Genomic DNA, 17,342 nt, shown 5'->3' on the forward strand with positions numbered 1-17,342 from the left:
GCGAACTCACTAAGAATTGTAGACGATATATTCAGACGTTCTTCTGTATAAGGTTAAGTTCTTGACTTCTTACCTTACTGAGTGTGATCACAGTGCACAGTGTAATTGAATTAAAAATGCATGAAATATGAAAACAATAAAATACTCCTCTAGTCATGAGTTTTCTCAACTGAAAATCAAACCTATCCTAACCTAAGAAATGACGTTCAGGAAAATACAATGAGAAAAGCCAGGGTATCACTGAAAACCTTGAGGTCTTTTATTCTATTAGAGGAGATAAAACTGAAAGCATATAATAATAGTACTGGTACTCACTGTATTCATTTGAAACATCTATGCCTTTGTAGTATAGGTGTACTTAGTTTATGCAGCAGCTTTCCATCCTTTTATAATACTATGAATCTTTTCTTCTTTATTCCTGAAAACACGTATCCAGACAAAGTCAAAAAGTGAAGCTGATGGTAAAACTGAGTAAAACAGCAAAGTGTCATCCCATAAAATGGAAATTGTCATGTGGCTGCCTGTATTGGATATCTAATCTTTCATCATTACTTCTTTCTTTTTGCCAGATTATGGATCTTGATATCCATTTAAAAAAGAAATGGAACATTAAATTTCTCTTTTACAAACACATTGGTGCATTAGCTTGAATGCTAACAAATTATGGGAGCTCAAGGAAAAACAGGGAAAAAATAGAGAAGAGAAATGCACTGATGTTCATTACACAGATAGAAATGACACGTGACTTGGAGGACTCTGAACTGAAAGTAGTTGGTAGTGGGAAAGGTGGTGTGTATGCAGTTCTTCCCTAGTTACATCTGTCCTTGGAGACAAGGTACTGACTGCACAGACCTGCAATCTCTCGCAGTGTGAGGAAAGATGTTTGAAATTAAATATACATATATATATATATACATATATATATATATATACACACATAAAATATATATATATATATATATATATATAAAGAATAGACTTGCTTCTAAGGAAATGGATAGTCAATTATCATAAAAGGGAACTGCATACCTATGCGCACAGATAACAGATACGTCCATGTGCTCAGTCAGTCACAAGCAAGTCTTTTTTGCTTAGTAAATGTAGTGCAGTTTCTCAGTATGTGGAAGAGGTATTTAGAAAGCACACGATAAAGTATTTGAAGTATTTATAAAGTGGGAAGGAATAATGCAGCTGGGAGGAATTTGGTACTTTGTAGGCAGTCTTTCATTTTATGCTTGAGCAATGAGCAGAATTTTGAAAGTGAATTCCTCTTTGCAGGTACAGGAAATAATAAACTGGGTATTGCAAAGCAAAACAACTCTGGAGAACAATAATAATTAAGGCAGGATACCTGGGTATTCCTTGTATCACAAAGGAAAAAATAAACTATTTCAGAAACATGTTGGCAGTTTAATGGTAGGTTTAGAAAAACGATATATAATCTTAGAAAGGCTTAGAAATGCATTTTTAATCTATAAAATATATCTATTTTGCAAGTTAATAAGCTACCAGGAAAAAAACAAAAACAAAACTACAAAACAGCTGATAAATGGTTGTATTGTGCAAAAACGTCGACTCTTTTGGCTGAGCCTTTCATGGTAGCTGATTTCATACTGAGATTGAAGCAGAAGGAGGCTGGAGGCTGAGATGTTAAATGTGAATACATTCCAGAGAAACTTTTTATGTGTTTCCAATTAATACTGTGAGCAGAGGAAAGGCAGGACACAGAAAATTCAGGAAATTAAACACTGTGTTGTTCATCAGATGAATGTACTGGTCTACCAACAGAGCAAGAGAAAGCAAAATTGCAGTCAAGCTAAACAAAATTACACAACTCAGTTCTATTGGAGTTATGTATGTTGGGATAGAAAGGGAAAATAGACTTCTATTGTACTATTAAATCAAGGAAATTCTGACTAGCTATGCTATGTGGAAGCAGTTGGATGTGGACAGAAGCAGCTACACATAGTCACATACTAGCTGAACTGGAACCATTCCTGTTTTATATATGTGTGTATGTAAAATCAAGACCAATTCAGAATTGAGAAGAAAAGATATGTAATAATGTTCATATTGATAGGTTTTTCAGTGACCAGATGTGGAGCAACAATGAAACGAGAAGCTTTAAAATGCAGTTATTAATGCCCTTAAAATACCTTCAAGCACTTTTCAGTGGAAATTTCAGGAATCCACGTAGACTGGAATATGCACATTGATCTTATTCTAGAGGCTTATGTTCAGACCTGAGCAAGGATGAGAATGTCAAACTTTCTATGGCTATGAAACCCATCTGCTTAATAAGCTAATAGTCAGTTGCAAAACAGGATTTCAAAAGAATAAGAGTAAGGTGTTGTTTATAAGTGCTGGTATCTGTTATTTGCTCAGGATGCTCGGGCACTGAGAGAAAATGTCTTTTTGCTTTGCAGCACTCTTGGGGCTGCTGAAATGAGCCAGGCTTGTTCTCAGGGTAACTGATACATTCAGCTCATGAAGAACATTGCTTTGAGAGACTATTTGCAAAGGCAAACCTGTTGTATGTAGTGAAGTGTAGCCAGCAGTTGTGATTTGTATTAGACCAAACAGCAAGAGGCAGTGAAAGTCAATTCTGTTCTATCTGTCTAGAGCAAAAAAGATTTTCTGCCACGAATCACTATTTTGAGAAGTGCAGCAGTGGTAAGGTTCTACACAGAGCCGTATCAGCAAAGTGTTTGAACAGATGCACTGTCTCAGACTTTTTCTGCATAAAACAGACATTTCTGTGTTTTCTGTGGGCCACAGGCTTGATTTGATATATTTGATTGTACTCTACAATTTGTTTAATCACAGAGTAGAATCATGGAATCACTGAGTGGTTTGGGTTGGAAGGGACCTCCAAGTTCCAACCCCCTACCATGGTCATGGACACCCTGTCAGCTCAGGGCCTCATCCAGCCTAGCTTTGAGCACCTCTAAGGTTGTGGCACCCACAGCTTCTATGGGCAGCATGTGCCTGTGCCTCGCTGCCCTCACAGTGAAGAATTTCATCTTCTATCTAATCTAAATCTTCCTTCTTTTAGTTATACATTATGTGTTGTCTTGTACTTCTGTCTTTGTCATTATGGTGGCTTTCTGAGGCTTATGTAGCTGATGCTGTAATAGTCTGTATTAAAAATACATATGTATATATTTACTGATGTACTTCAGATACCTTTGAGTGAAAATCGTTTGGCTAAAAATACAGTTTTGTGCAGTGTAAGCATCACAGTGTACTTCGTAAGGTAGCATGCTTGGAATTATTTTGAAAGTGAATCAGAGTGGCTATTTGTGGTGTAATATTCTGTACATAGGAGGAATGGTGCTACAACTTGCCTTGGGGCTTTCAAGAAAGTCAGACAACACTGTATTCCTTCAACTTCCTTTTCATAAATAAACTATTAGCACTATTAGTAACTTCTTGATGACTTCTGTCAATAGCAGGGAAATGTGGGAAATAATGTCTTGTTATGATTAGTATTTTTTGCATGTTATAGAAATAACTTAATTAGAAAATAAAACACATTTTTCTTGCTTATAAGTATGTGGTTAAGAAATTAAGTGCTGTTGGAGTCTATTCTACTAGAATAATATTTTGATAAAAGGTTGTTATAACCAAATTACTGTTACTGATTTTTCTTAATGAGCTGCTTTCCAAGAACCTTTTTAATTTATTACATCTGAGATATTAATCGCACAGCTGGTCTCCTTTGGGTAACAGCAAATTCATGTAGGAGCTGAAAGGTTTTACAAGAAAAGCAGTGAGAGTTTCATTGGGATGGTATCATGAAACAGATAGATGGAGTGGGAAGGATATTCGGTGATAACCAAGAAATGTGGTTAAGTATATGATTTTCTTTACACTACACTGAAATTAATTTTGTAGTCTGTTTTTTATTCCTAGAGAAGTTAATTGTATTATATAAAAGTTACTGAACTTACCAATCAATAAAGTAAGAATGTTTAGTTAAGGCTACTGTCTTTAATCATGCTGAATGCATTTTTTTTTTATTAATTTGCAAACTTGCATTAAATGACTTCATAGTAGTTGAACTTTTTCACCGTAAATGAAGATGAAGCAGTCGTAGGTGTGTTAGTGTAGAATCTAGTTTATTGTTCCTATGGCTTTGGTAGCACCTTCCAGAGCTCACGTCTTTCCATTTTATCATCTAGACACATCTGAGAAGCTAGAAGAGAAGCTGATACTTTCATCTTTGAGCTGTTGTTAGAGGTGTTTCATGATACAATTCTACAAATATTTGTGTTGACAGAGTTGTCACAAATGTATGTGGCCAATCCTCGGGGTGACGTGCTGAGCTGGTGCGTGTGGAGCTCTAAGTGGGTGAGCTCCTTGTCTGCCTATAGTTACTCCCAGTTCTGGTTTCTCTCCCACCCTGTTGAAGCTTTCTGTCTTCTTTAAGTTCTTGGTGATTTCCAGTCTCTCTCTCTCCTAGTTGTCAATATCCACTTGCTTTGCTGATCTAACTGCTCTCCTTCTGTGTCCATTTAACATTTCCCATCACTTGCGCTCTTCCCACTTCCACCAAGCATGGAGGTAGACAAATTCCTATAGCAAAAGGTCAGCAGTCTCTTAACCAGTAGCAGGGTTGTTTTTGTGTTTGTTTCTGCACAGAAATGACTAATTATTTTGACTGAAAATTGAGGTGAAAGGCAGCAGGGTGGGAATAGCAGTCCAAGGCAGAAGCCTCAGTGTGTGATTTCAGCTCGAAATCTAATTTGGCCAAGGTACAAGAAACTGAAAGCTTCTCAGGGCTTGTCTATAAGGAGAAGATATCTGATAGAGTGCTTTCTTTTCTCGAGTTCTGCTGTGTAGTTACACCTGCATAATTTATACTTGCTTTTATATAAATTAGCAACCTTATCTTGGAATTTGCCTAGGAAAGGGATTACGCCTTTGTCGTATCTGTCCTCCCTAATGCGGGTAACAGCCTTTAGATAAAGTACTGCAGACTGGAAGAATTACAAAGGACAGATGGGCATTGCTAGTCATTCACATATAACTTGCGGTTTTGACCTTTCTCTTTATTTTGTGGTTTAAAACAAGAAGGTTCAATGTAAAACAGTGCAAATAAAAAAGCTGCTTATGTGGTAGAGAAGAGGAGGTTAAGCTCTTGCTTGTTTTTCACGCATTCTGTAATTTAAGTACTGGATTCAGCTTACTTTTCCTCGATACAGTTTGCTTTCAGAAATAACTGCATATGTTTTTTTTCGGTCAGACTCTTCCTATTGATTCCAGTCTTGTCTAAGAATAGGATTGTCTGTCCCGGTGAACCCTTCTATTCTGAGAAAGAAAATGAGCCTGTTCATCTATTCACTACACTAGTTGATTCCCAGTTTAGGGTGTTTTTGGTAAGACCCACCCCTGCTGCTTTGAGGTGATACAAGCTTGATGTTTTTTTACACTTCTAAGTTTTTCCTTTTCCTTTATTTCGTCTTGCTGTCCTGTTATGGGGTATGAGTAACTAGAAATAGGCCTATTCTGACAATGATATTTGACCATATATAATGTAACTTTGTGTCAGAGGTGGTTGAAATCTGAGGATAATTCCAGACTGTGGGGCCTCATGACAGTTATTTATTTTTACTTCTTTTAGACTTACAATATTGCTTTATGCATCTTATTGTTATATATTATCTGTGTAGATTGTTTCTGTAGTTTAAAAATATTGCTTGTGTTTGATACAGTGTAAATCAGAAATATATAATGAGTTCTTCTGAAAACTAATGTCTTGCTAATGCAGTTATGTGTGGGAAAAGATGCTGGCGTACTTAGTTTTGATAGACTGGTGAATGTAACTTGTTAAATGGAATTCGTCCCTAATTTGATAATACCGCTTTGCTAGGAGGTGAAAAGCTTTATTTTTGAAGAGAAACTGAAGTCCTGATAATCTGAGGTCATTGAATGTTCTGTTCAAAGATGTTTCTAGTCTTGGGTAAATACTTCTGTAAGTGATTAGAATCTATTTAGATGAATAGCTCCTGTGTTTTTCATTTGATACAATAAACTTTTCATTTAAAAAAAATGTTCTAAATAACATGCTGCTGCTCTACAGAGAATGTAAGAATTGCTGTTTTATAGCACAAAGGTGCCCCAACAATAAATACAATGTAAATAAATACAATACCATATTGTATTTATTGGCTGAGATGATCCTTCAGTATTCTTTACTTCTGAGATGCGCTGGCTCTCAGCTGTGCTATGCAAGCTTAAAACTTATAGTCTGTTTGCTTTTTCTGTCTCTGAATCTGTGTTTTGGAATGTGTAGATGATGAGAAGAAAGCAAATGGTGTATTCATGGGGGACATGTAGCCAGTGAGAACGCAGAAGCCAGTTTCTGATGTGCATGTAATTGACTGTATTCACAGAAAGGATATTCGTGATAAATGTTATGCTTTATTAACCACTTTAAGACTGAGTTACACATGCTTGGTCAGATTAAACTCAGTTTTTGTTAGTTCTGTTTTCTATCTTGACAGAAGACTTAGGAATGAGATTTGCAAAAGGCCACTTCTGGCAGCCGGTTTCATATCGTCACTGCAATACAGCAGTGGGAAGTTCTTGGTGTATTGCTCTGTCCTAACATGTGAATAGCGGCCATTAAATCCAGAGTGATTAATGAGAGATTCTGGGTAAATGAGACTTTTATAGGTTGAGAAATATGGCAGACTTTTCTTCACTCCTGTGTAAAAGTCAGTTATTTCAATAGTTCTGTATGCCGTAGCACCATGCTAGAAAAATACCAGGTCAGTGGAAGTAGCATTTCAAAATTAGGGAAGTAGACATTATATACAATTATATACATTAAGGACTCCCAAGTTCTTATGACAGAAAGAAATGTGATCAAAGGGTGTTAGAACTGAAATAGAAATTTCTGCCATCTTCCTTTAAGGCAGAGGAAAGCAAGATCCCACAAATCTGGAACAGAAGGAAACTGAAACAGAAGAGGGTGATTATATGTGTGTCAGTTTGTTCTTGTAAACAAGAAATACAAATAATGGATTTGGTTTCTGAAGTCATTTTGGAATTTACTGCAGTGTGGGACATGGAGCCCTACTGCCAGCAGGAATTCACCGTTGTGATATCCAAGCACTTGAAAACGTCTTTGGTCGTTATCACCATGCACGCAGTGTTACGGTTGTGCAACTGTTGCAGCTTTTTGTTTTGCTCTACCACCCAGGGATGAGTTGTTTAGTTTTTTGTTTTTTAAGACACTGTGTGTAATGTTAATGTATCCGGATATATAAAGCGTTACCACACGATAAAAGAAGCTTAGGTTGCTTTGCTCCTTTTTGGGCCTGTTTGCTTACGTAGCCCATATTTTTTCATGTCAACCTCTTTTCATTAATATTGATATAATATAATTTAACTGTGTGTGTTTCTTAGTACTTGGGATTCCTTTAAACTACTGACTTGTCCTAGGATCCCACATTCCAAGTGCTCGTACAACCCAGTTAAGAAATGGTTTATTCTACATATTTAGGAAGAAATTTCTTCATTCCGCTTTCCTCGGCTGTCAGTATCCATCTGTGTGTAAATTTGTGTCCTCTGTTGCTGGAGGCTTTCATACACACAGCTCGCACCTTTACTAAGTAGGATTCTGGTTAATTCAAATAATAATAACTGTCTAACTAGGACTTGTATCAGTAAAGTCCACATAAATCTGTGTAACACTTTAGAGGTTCTCAAATATCAAAACACATATCCAGAAGTGCCATCCTGTGTTCTTATCAAATCGTTAATTGTACATTGTATATTAATTTCTGTAAGCAAATTAGAGTCTCGCTGTGTCCGAGTGCTGCACTGATGAATGTATGACCATTCCTTGTGATGTTTCAGCAGCAGCACTTGCTGTCTGACTTTTACCCATTCTTCCCAGTAAGGGACAAATTCAGTCTTTTTCTTACTTTAAAGCCTTGTCTCCATCTTCATGATATTCCACGTTCATCTGTGATTTCTCAGTTGTTCATCATAGTAGGCTGCACATACCAGTCTGTGTTGTTCTTAGCTGATTCTCAGTTTTTTGAGTTTTTATTCCAATATTTATATAAAGTAATTAAGTTGTAGCCATTTCAGTCTACTTTGCCTGTTTAAAGTTTTACTTCCTGCCGCCCGTAGCAGATTAAAAAAAAAAAGAAATCCCAAATGAGTAAAACCTTTTTTGTTCCCCACCTCAGTTTCTCTTCATGTGATATTTGGGTTCTTTTTGCTGTTTGAAAAATCCTCTTTTCTTCCTCAAGGCAACGGGACACAGCAGGGATGGTTTCCTTCCTGCAGTGAGTAAAATAGGGTTGTTTTAGAGGAAAGTAAATTGGAGGGGTTATGAAGTATACAAATGTGTGGAAAGCCTGGCATTGCTTGTTCAGCCGTTCCTGAAACAGCTTATACAAATGTTCTCTATGGGCTGATAAAGTAATTACATTTTTTGAGATTAGGCCTTCTTCTGTTTGACTCAACACTTGTGTGTTGTCTCATGCTATTCCTGTATTTTGTATTTTACCAAACTCAGTGAGCTGTGGGATTTTTGTTTGGGGATGATAATTATTTTCTGTGAAAGTCTGCCAAAACCTGTCTGCACTTTGGTACTAAGGTGTCTTTCCAGTCACTTAGAGGGATCTGTAGGAAAGCCTTGTTCTGAATGTGTTCCTTCTATGGGTAGGTGGCAACTGTTTCTTTTTGCTCATTCCTTTCAGTAATTTGTCTATTGTGTTTTTAAATATTTTTCCTTCTTTCTTGTTTCTCCATTCTTTATTCATTTTTTTTTTTTGTTTGACAGTTCCTTACTGTTTGTTGAATTCAGAAGTTCAACTGAATAATTGAAATCTCATTTAATTTAGTTATCCAGATAGAAGAATTGGTGATACTTATGTAATATCTCTGTAGAAGTATCTTCCATTACTTAATTTCTCAGTAACTAGAAACAATTCTGTATATACAAATAGATACTCATTTTTATTTGTATATACAAATAGATACTCTTCTGCACTTCCTTTGACAAATTTATGTTTTGAATTGTCAACTTAATAGAGAATTCATTTTATACTCTGACCGATAGAAATGATAATTAGGCACAAAGTAAACGAGTCCATTTCACAAAGCTTTGTACATTTATCATCCAAATGTAATAGTGTTGTAGAAAGAAAATTGTGGAACTGCTTGTAAGCTTGTGTTTTTCACCATGAAGTTTCTGCAGTGTGTGAAAGGAAGTTTACTTTTATGAGGTCAGTGGAATATGAAGAAAAAATTCATTAATCTCTGTTCTGTAGTGAGCCTATAGCATCTCCAGAGTACTAGATTTTCTTAAATGTGATTCCAGTTTTGTTTTTTTCCTCATTAGAAATAATTATTTTTCACTGTGTGTCTAGTTACATTTGACTAAATATTCAGAATTTGTTATAATAAACTGTATTTTTTTACTGCTTGCTTTCCTGTGTCTCTCAAAGTATGCTTTGAGGTTTGAACACGCTAACATGGGGCTCTGTTGTGAATTCTTTCTTTCACATCTTTGATGAGCTGTACTGAATCACTTAATCCAGAAAAGTTATTTTACATTTGAAACTTGAATTAGCATTTCACATTCTTAATTACTTTATTACATACTCTTCTGTATGTGGGACACTCTTAAAGCTGGTAATTGCTTCTTTAAAAATGAGTTCTTACTCTCTATTTAAGTACCGTGGCATTGTTTTCTTAATTTAAATAAAGTAATTTACATGTTTTATTGATGTCCTTTTCTCAACAGTTTTCAAAATCTTGCTAATGTGATGGCGTAAACTTGTAAAAAGACACTTGGATTACATCATGGATGTCGGCAGTGGTGTGTGATATTACTGGGGTGGCGCAGTGAGAGTCTGCTGTGTGAAACATCAGAAGTTTATACTACTTCTAGTTCTGCAATGGTAAGATGTGTGTTTTGTTTTAAGTAACAAAGTGTTCCATATGGTTTATTTTTTTAGAAAGTAATAATGGCAAAACAGTTAATATTTTGGTCTTGTCAGAAATAATATGCAAGTTTGGCAGTAAGTACTTGCCAAAATGTACATTGACATGTTATTCATTATACTATATTGGTATCCATTTCTAACATCAGTTACTAATCCTCAAGTATACTGGTAGGGCAGTGTAGGTGGAGTATCTAAATGACCTTCTCTTTCATGTTTGTGTTTATCCACAAATGAGAATGCACTCTAGAAAGCATTGAGCTTTCTAGAAGTTGTTAAAAGGGAGTATATAAGGACAAATTTATGCATGTAGAGAATAAGTATGAATCACCATTGTAGACACAATAGGAACGCTGAAGCAGATAGCATTGTTAGTTAAATGTCAAAGTTAATTGCTTAAGAGGTGTACCCTTCTTGTCCCACTCTCTCTTTTCTGCTCTAAGACTTTGTGACACTAAGTAGTAGAATTTTGAGAATTTGTACTATCTTGTCTCTTCTTGCTGAAGATGAAAATAACTTCATGAAACAGGTTTCCTCCACTTGTCATTTCAGCCTTCCTAAAAAACATGGAAAAGGTTGATTCTGTACTTAAAATTTTAACTTTTCACATCATATGGCAGTTGAGCAGGTTTCTGAAATCTGGGATTTGGCTATATGGAGAAGGAAAGCAGTACCATTAAGCACAAATGTGAATCTACTCATGATCATGTATTTTATGACAGACTTGTGGTGAAGTGCTGTTTGACATGTTGACTTTTTAAAGATGAAGTGAACAGAAGAGGTATAAGACTAAACTGATGTTATGAAGAATGTTATTTTGAGTTTGGGCAAATTGAGTACTCGTGCTTTTCACCCAGAAGGCTCAAATACATACACTCTCAAACAGGTTGTTTTAAATTTAGTGTTGAGATTGAATTTACTTTAATGTAGGTAATGATTCATCCAATCAATTGCATGAAAAGTTTGAAAATGGAGATGGCTTGGTAGATGGCATTTTGGTACCTCTGAGGAAATTACTGAGAGTATAGCCAGGCTTTTTATTGATGTAAATGAAGGAAAAACTGGAGACAGTGATCATAAATTGAAACAGAGGAGGCCTGACCTGTATGTGAGGAAAAAATACTTTCTTTGAAGGACATACTCTGGCACAGGTTAGCCAGAGAAGCCATGGAATATCTGTACTCAGTGGTTTTCAATACCCAACTGGATAAAGTGTTATGTAACCTCATTTGAATTTTATTTGAGCAGGAGGCTAGACTTCATTGCTTCTTAAAGTCCCTGCCAACCAATGAATGATTTTATGATTCTGATTCTGACATCAGTGAACGTAACTAGTATTTTACAGGTTCAGTTTCTTGGCATAGGGGTATCAGTGCATTGCATAGCCATGTTTATATTGACACTAGATAGATGTGATGAGATATTCTTCAGAACTGCTTTGTCTGTAGATGTTCTCTGTAATTTTTTTTTTTCTTTTTAAGGTTTCCTAATGAGTGGATCACGATGAACATACGTTAGGGACTTGCCATAGTATGGCTGCTTCTCGATCTACTCGTGTTACAAGATCAACAGTAGGTTTAAATGGCTTGGATGAAAACTTTTGTGGTCGAACATTAAGAAATCGTAGTATTGCTCATCCAGAGGACGTTTCACCCCATCCTCAAGTACGGTCAAGGTCACCAAAGAAGAGGCCAGATTCTGTGCAAACTCAGAAGGGAAGCAATGGTGGAAGAACTACTGATTTGAAACAACAGAGTGCTCGGGAATCGTGGGTGAGCCCTAGAAAGAGAGGACTCTCTACTTCAGAAAAAGACAATGTTGATAAACAGACTGTGGAAAATTGTGAGAAAAGACAAGGAGAACCTGTGTCACCAGTTTTGAAAAGAATTAAACGCTGTCTACGTTCAGAGGCACCCAACAGTTCAGAAGAAGACTTGCCTACTAAAACAGATAAGGAATCTTTGGAGCGTAAAAGCTTAGTGTCGGACAATGATGCAGTCTCTCCTGGGACTAAGAGAGCTTGTCGATGTCTTATATTGGATGATTGTGACAAAAGGGAAGTTAAAAAGGTGAATATCTGTGCAGAGGGATTTAATAATTCTGCAATAGTTGAAGAAATCACAGGCTATCAGACTGTCAATGGAGTTGGTGAGAGAGACCCAAATTCTCTCAACTGTGATGACTGTCAGTTTGATGGGAACTCTAAGCAAAACAGTGCTGGCTCCTGTATATCCAAGGACAAAACAGTAGCAGAAAATGGAAACTCTTTAGTCCATTCTTCTTTGTTGCTTAATAGCAGCAAGGAGGACAGTGTTGTAGACCATTATGTGCCTTGCACAAACTCTCAAGAACAGGTAAAGTTAGAGGACCACAAAATAATAAGTGACTGTTTGCCTGAGGAGCATGCTAATCAGGCAGATGAGCCAGCTACTGGGTCCTTTTCTGAAATCCAGTCATCTTTGTTGAGGGATTCTGAGGAGGAAGTAGATGTAGTAGGGGATAGCAGTGCCTCTAAGGAACAGTGTGCTGAAAACACCAATAACAACCCGAATACTCATCGTGACAGTACATCAATCTCAGGTGAACCTGAACCACATTCTTCAGTGCTGGACTGTGTTTCAGCTCAAATGACATCTATTTCAGAACTTCAAGAACACAGATACACATTGAGAACTTCACCACGAAGGGCTGCTCCTGCCAGAAGTAGCCCTACTAAAAATAACTCTCCGTGTAGAGAAAATGGGCAGGTTGAGGAAAATAATATTAGTCCCACTGAAAAGAATGTACCTGTATGTATTAATAATATCAATGGATCTCCCAAAAATTCTGAAGAAATTAAACAGAATGAAAAAGAGAGAAATTGTAATACAGATAATGGGAGTGATGGACTAAGAAAGCCTGTTTCGGAGGCTAGGCTTGTTGCTGGATACGTACCATCTGCCAAAGAGAGTGCCAACAGCCACACTGCAGAGGATGAGGAGGAAGAGCCTGATGTGTATTACTTTGAGTCAGATCATGTGGCATTGAAACACAACAAAGAGTATGTGTAACTATGGTAACCATGAATTCTGCTTTTGTCTTATAAAAATACATAATAAGTATTTAAAGTACTTTCAGAAAAACATAACTGCTTTATAATTTTCAGATTCTTCAGTATTCATTTTTCTTTCTTGCTTCAAACAAAATTAAACTATTTAATATGCAGTGTGGTACAGCAATGTGGTTTATACATTTCTCACTATCTGAGTTCTTTGGACAGAAATTGGTTTTGGAAACACATCTGTTATTTCTTTTCTAGAAAACTAGCTGGAAGCAAAACCAAAGGATTAATAACCCTCTTTCTAATTAAAAAGTTCAGTTACGTATCATTGCCTCTGATGGAAAACACAGGCAGTTTGTAGATTTGTCATTCTACTGTACGTAGAATTTAAGGTTAGATACCTTGTTTTCTTGCTCATGGGAAAGAGCATGATTGTATTAAGGAAGGTGAATTTACTAACTGCTGCAGTTCGAGAACTTCCTCCAGAATAAGTTACACCTGCATTTTTCTTCATTTAAAAGTAATTGTACACATTCTAATTATTAGAAAAGAGCCCTGACTTGTTTTTATATTTCTGTAGATGTCTGTAAGTAGGATTGTGGTAATTGTAAATATATGATAACTGTGACAATCAGGCTTAAAACAAGCTTATTTCTCTCGGTGAAGAAAGTTTACATAGAATATTACTGTCTTCAAACAGTAAATCAGTCCAGATTTTACTGAACGATTTTTGTACCGCTCTTCTGAGTTCTGTGTTTTGCTGTTTAGTTGCAACGTTTGCTCCTCTCCCTGTTGTGAGTACTGAAAGGCCAAGTGCAGGTAAACTTAGTTTGCTCCATAGTTAAGAGCTAAAGTTACTGCTTTAGATTCTGTAAAAAGCACAATTATAATGAATAAGTGATAGTTCCTTCTGTTTGGGGAGGATAGTAGTTGTATTATTTTCATGATGAAATTTTGCTCTGGTTGATTCAGGCACAGTGACACGTTAAAACAATGGTGAAAGATCTGCACCTTCATGCATGTGCATCTTGTATCTGTGTATAGAATGATTTTCTAGTTTTGTTAGTGAAAGTTACAGTCATCTCGTATCCACATATTTGGTATATATTAGAAAAAGAATAATGAAGATCAGATCAGATTTTTACATGTAGCCTTGATTTTAACTTCTTCTGAAATAAACACATCCAAGACACAAGAGTTCTGAAATGAAAATCTGCAACTAAATGTAAATGCTGTAAAGAAAAAAAAAAAGTGGGGGGAGGGTTGTTATTTTGTTATTAAATAAAACAGATGTCTAAACTGTTCATGAAGAAAATTCAGGAATGTGCTCTGGTGTCAACTCTTGAGTATATACGATTGCTCTTAAAAGTTTGACTCCTTGTTGTTCGTACTGGCAGATAGTTTGTGAGAGCTGGTCAGGGGCCTTTTGAAGTTGTATGTTTAAGTAGACTGCCTGCAGCTTGGCCCTGCTACTAACTTGCTGAATGCCTATTATCTAAAGAAAGTGCTATGGTTTTTATCTTACCTTTTATTGATTTTTGGTGGAAGAAAAATGGAATGTAGAAGTCTGTTCTAGATCAAAAATCTCTAGTTTTTACTTTTCAAAAGGGAAGCGCTTTTGGAGGTAGTGTTACTTAGCTGGGTATTTTTTTCCCCTTTAAAAAAATGTTATTAATGCTGGAAAATTTTGGATGGAAATGTGTTGTTTAGTTCTTTTTTTTTAGTGTGGGGTAGAGGTTATATTTGTAAGAAAGTAAGTCTGGTGTTCTAATGGTTTCTCTTGATAATATGATATGAAAGATCTGAAGCCTATATTTGGCAATTTTGAATGCCTCATCAAAATAAGTTGTCTTTTATCTGGAACTTCATAGCCCAAGAATTAATAAAAAATACAGTGCAATGTATTCACTTTTACAGACCTAGAAATAAGTGTTCACTACAGGCTACTCTTAGTTTATGTATTACAGTTTTTCAGTGGTGTGTTGGATTATTCCTGTTCAGTCTCACTTGATGCTTATTTTTGAAAACGTTAAATTCAAAAGTGTTGGCAGAAGTGTTTTCTTAGATTAGTGAGATGCAAGAGAAATTCCAGTGTTCCTGTGCTATCAGGTAAAGGCTGTATTCATTTTGCCTTCAATATTTTTAGCTTAGCAAAGTGTGCTGCTGGTCTTATGCTTATTAGGTCTACAAATGGTATACCATTTTGTTTTTCTGTCTTTTGTTAGTTTCTGATTAAACTTGTCTTCATGGATGATATTTCCTCTTTGCTTATGTTTCTGTTCACTTCTGAAAGCAAATTTGGGGAGAGATTTTGAGAGTCATTTTGAGTAGAGTCAGGAGGTAGATTTTGCAAGACAGTAATATTGTTCTTTACATCTTCCATACAGGGGAAAAAAAGGCTCTTCCTCCATACTAAATAATCCGTTTTTTTCTAATTTAATTACATAGCTTGATTACATACACATTCATACAGCTGATTTTCACTCTCCAAGGAAGTGTTGCAACATTGATAAAACATGAATATAGCAAAACTTCTAGCAGCTAGAGATGCAGCTTGCATATGGAAAACAAGTAAAAGTATATTGTGATGCTCTTGTGTGAGTATCTATTGTTTTTTCAGTGTTGTCATCTTTAAGCAATGTTCATACATATTTTGAGAAAACTGGCGATGCATTAGGGAAATTAATCACAGAAAGCAAAGTATGGAATATTACTATTCTGAGAGAAGGTTGAAGTGGTGGGTGCTCCACAACCCTCTGACAGGAGATTCCGTCCTACAAAGAAGGATCCAGGATCTCTGAACGAAAATTTTGTTGTAACGTTAGATGTTCATATCGACACTAACAGGCTGATTTAGAGGCTTGTAAAATGTTAATGTAATTTTGCTGTTATTACATGCCCAGTTTGAATTCTTGTGTATTGTTGTAATCAGAAAAATTGTTGTTTCAGAAAAATATGGTTTGGTGAATATTTGAGAACTTTGCTGATATTTTCTAGCTCGGAAGTGCTTGTGTTTTCTCTTGAGATAATTTCAGACATTTTTATTTAATTTTAAATGGCTGAATTTTATATGCTGCTCTCAGTGTTTTGCAGTTGTCTTTTATCAATAGCATCTGATATCTCTTTGCACTTTTTCCATTATAATTCTCTCTTATAGTGCACAAGCTTACTTTAGTTTTCTACCTTTGCATCAACTTCTCAGTATATTTTTCCCTTTGTCCTGCATTTCTGTTTCATTTAATGTTCTTTTTTTAAATTATTTTTTCCTCTCCCTTTACTGTTTTTGGAGGTTTGTATTGCTTGGCAGGCATTAGGGTTGTATGAGGGGAAAAAATTCTGCTCAACACTTTTCTCTGGAGCTACTGAAGATTTTTGGTGAAAATGTGATTAAGGAATTGAGTTTCCATGTACATATAAGGCATTGTGTGGTGTGTTTCTGAGATCATGTAATTGCTGGTTACAGTGGGAGGGGATTGCTTAGGCCTGTAGATACAGACGCAGTGCAAGAATTGTGCATCAGCACTTGCCTGCGAGCATTAAGTTGCAAGAGCCAGTACTTTGTGCTTATTTGGTGAATAAATATTCTCCTATCTTTGTTTTTATTTCTTTGTAACATGTAAAATCTTTGTACCAGCTTTTAATCAGATTAGAATGAATTATTTTAATACGTTTCTTAAAACCCCATTATTATGAATTCTTACTATGGATTTTATTGTTGCAGAAACCATGGAAAGAGAGAGAGGAAAATTTTGGATATCCCAGTAAGATCTGATATTTAATTGACTAATCACAGAAATGTTTATTTGTTGCTGTGTTTGACTTCCAATATTATACTCATGTGACAAACAAAAGAAGCATCTCTGGCATCTTTTCCTATGTTACAAGTTCTGTATTTTATTCAGTTGGTCACAAATGTTTCAACCTAATAAATCAGATTTTAGAAGTTCTCTGTAGAATTTCATCACATTGCAGTTGCTAGAAGGCAGCCAGGTGCATCTCGGCATGGTAGTTGTTTATTTGTTATTACCAGTCCTTGAAGTGCAACTCTAATACAGTTCTTCAGCAGCATTTTTCACTAATATCCCTGCACTACCTTTTTTTTTTTTCCTTAACTGGATCAGTATTAAAAATCAGACTACTATTCGCTGATTATATTTTATGATAAAAGCTCTATATCTGTCTTCATATGTAAATACTATTTAAGAATATATATATTGCAACAGTACTTATCTCCATATTTTCAGATATGTTCAGATATATATGTGAGAGTATAGATCAAATTTATCACACAGTACAGATTAACCTTAGTGTGTGGATAAGGCTGTAACATT

The 17,342-nt window shown here is 35.8% G+C and overlaps 1 protein-coding gene across 9 annotated transcripts in view; it reads left to right on the forward strand.

The window, feature by feature from the left end:
- The window catches only part of ZZZ3 (zinc finger ZZ-type containing 3), a 50,779-nt gene that overhangs the window by 12,502 nt on the left and 20,935 nt on the right, over positions 1-17,342 (forward strand). For 5 of the 9 annotated variants that reach the window (XR_014932794.1, XM_015870247.3, XM_015870250.3 and 2 more), the window contains exons 2-3: positions 9,773-9,929; positions 11,453-13,011. Coding sequence is in view for 7 of the 9 variants with exons in the window: in XM_015870247.3 (XP_015725733.2) it covers positions 11,504-13,011 (1,508 nt within the window). In the remaining 2 variants the exon portion in view is untranslated. Of the gene's footprint in view, positions 1-9,772; positions 9,930-11,452; positions 13,027-13,435; positions 16,773-17,342 lie in introns of those variants that run through there. The other 4 variants (XM_015870252.3, XM_085511496.1, XR_014932795.1 and 1 more) reach the window with 3 other exon arrangements.

Source organism: Coturnix japonica, chromosome 11 (assembly GCF_054131305.1).
Source record: "Coturnix japonica strain WE chromosome 11, WE-NBRP24, whole genome shotgun sequence".
NCBI lineage: Eukaryota > Metazoa > Chordata > Aves > Galliformes > Phasianidae > Coturnix > Coturnix japonica.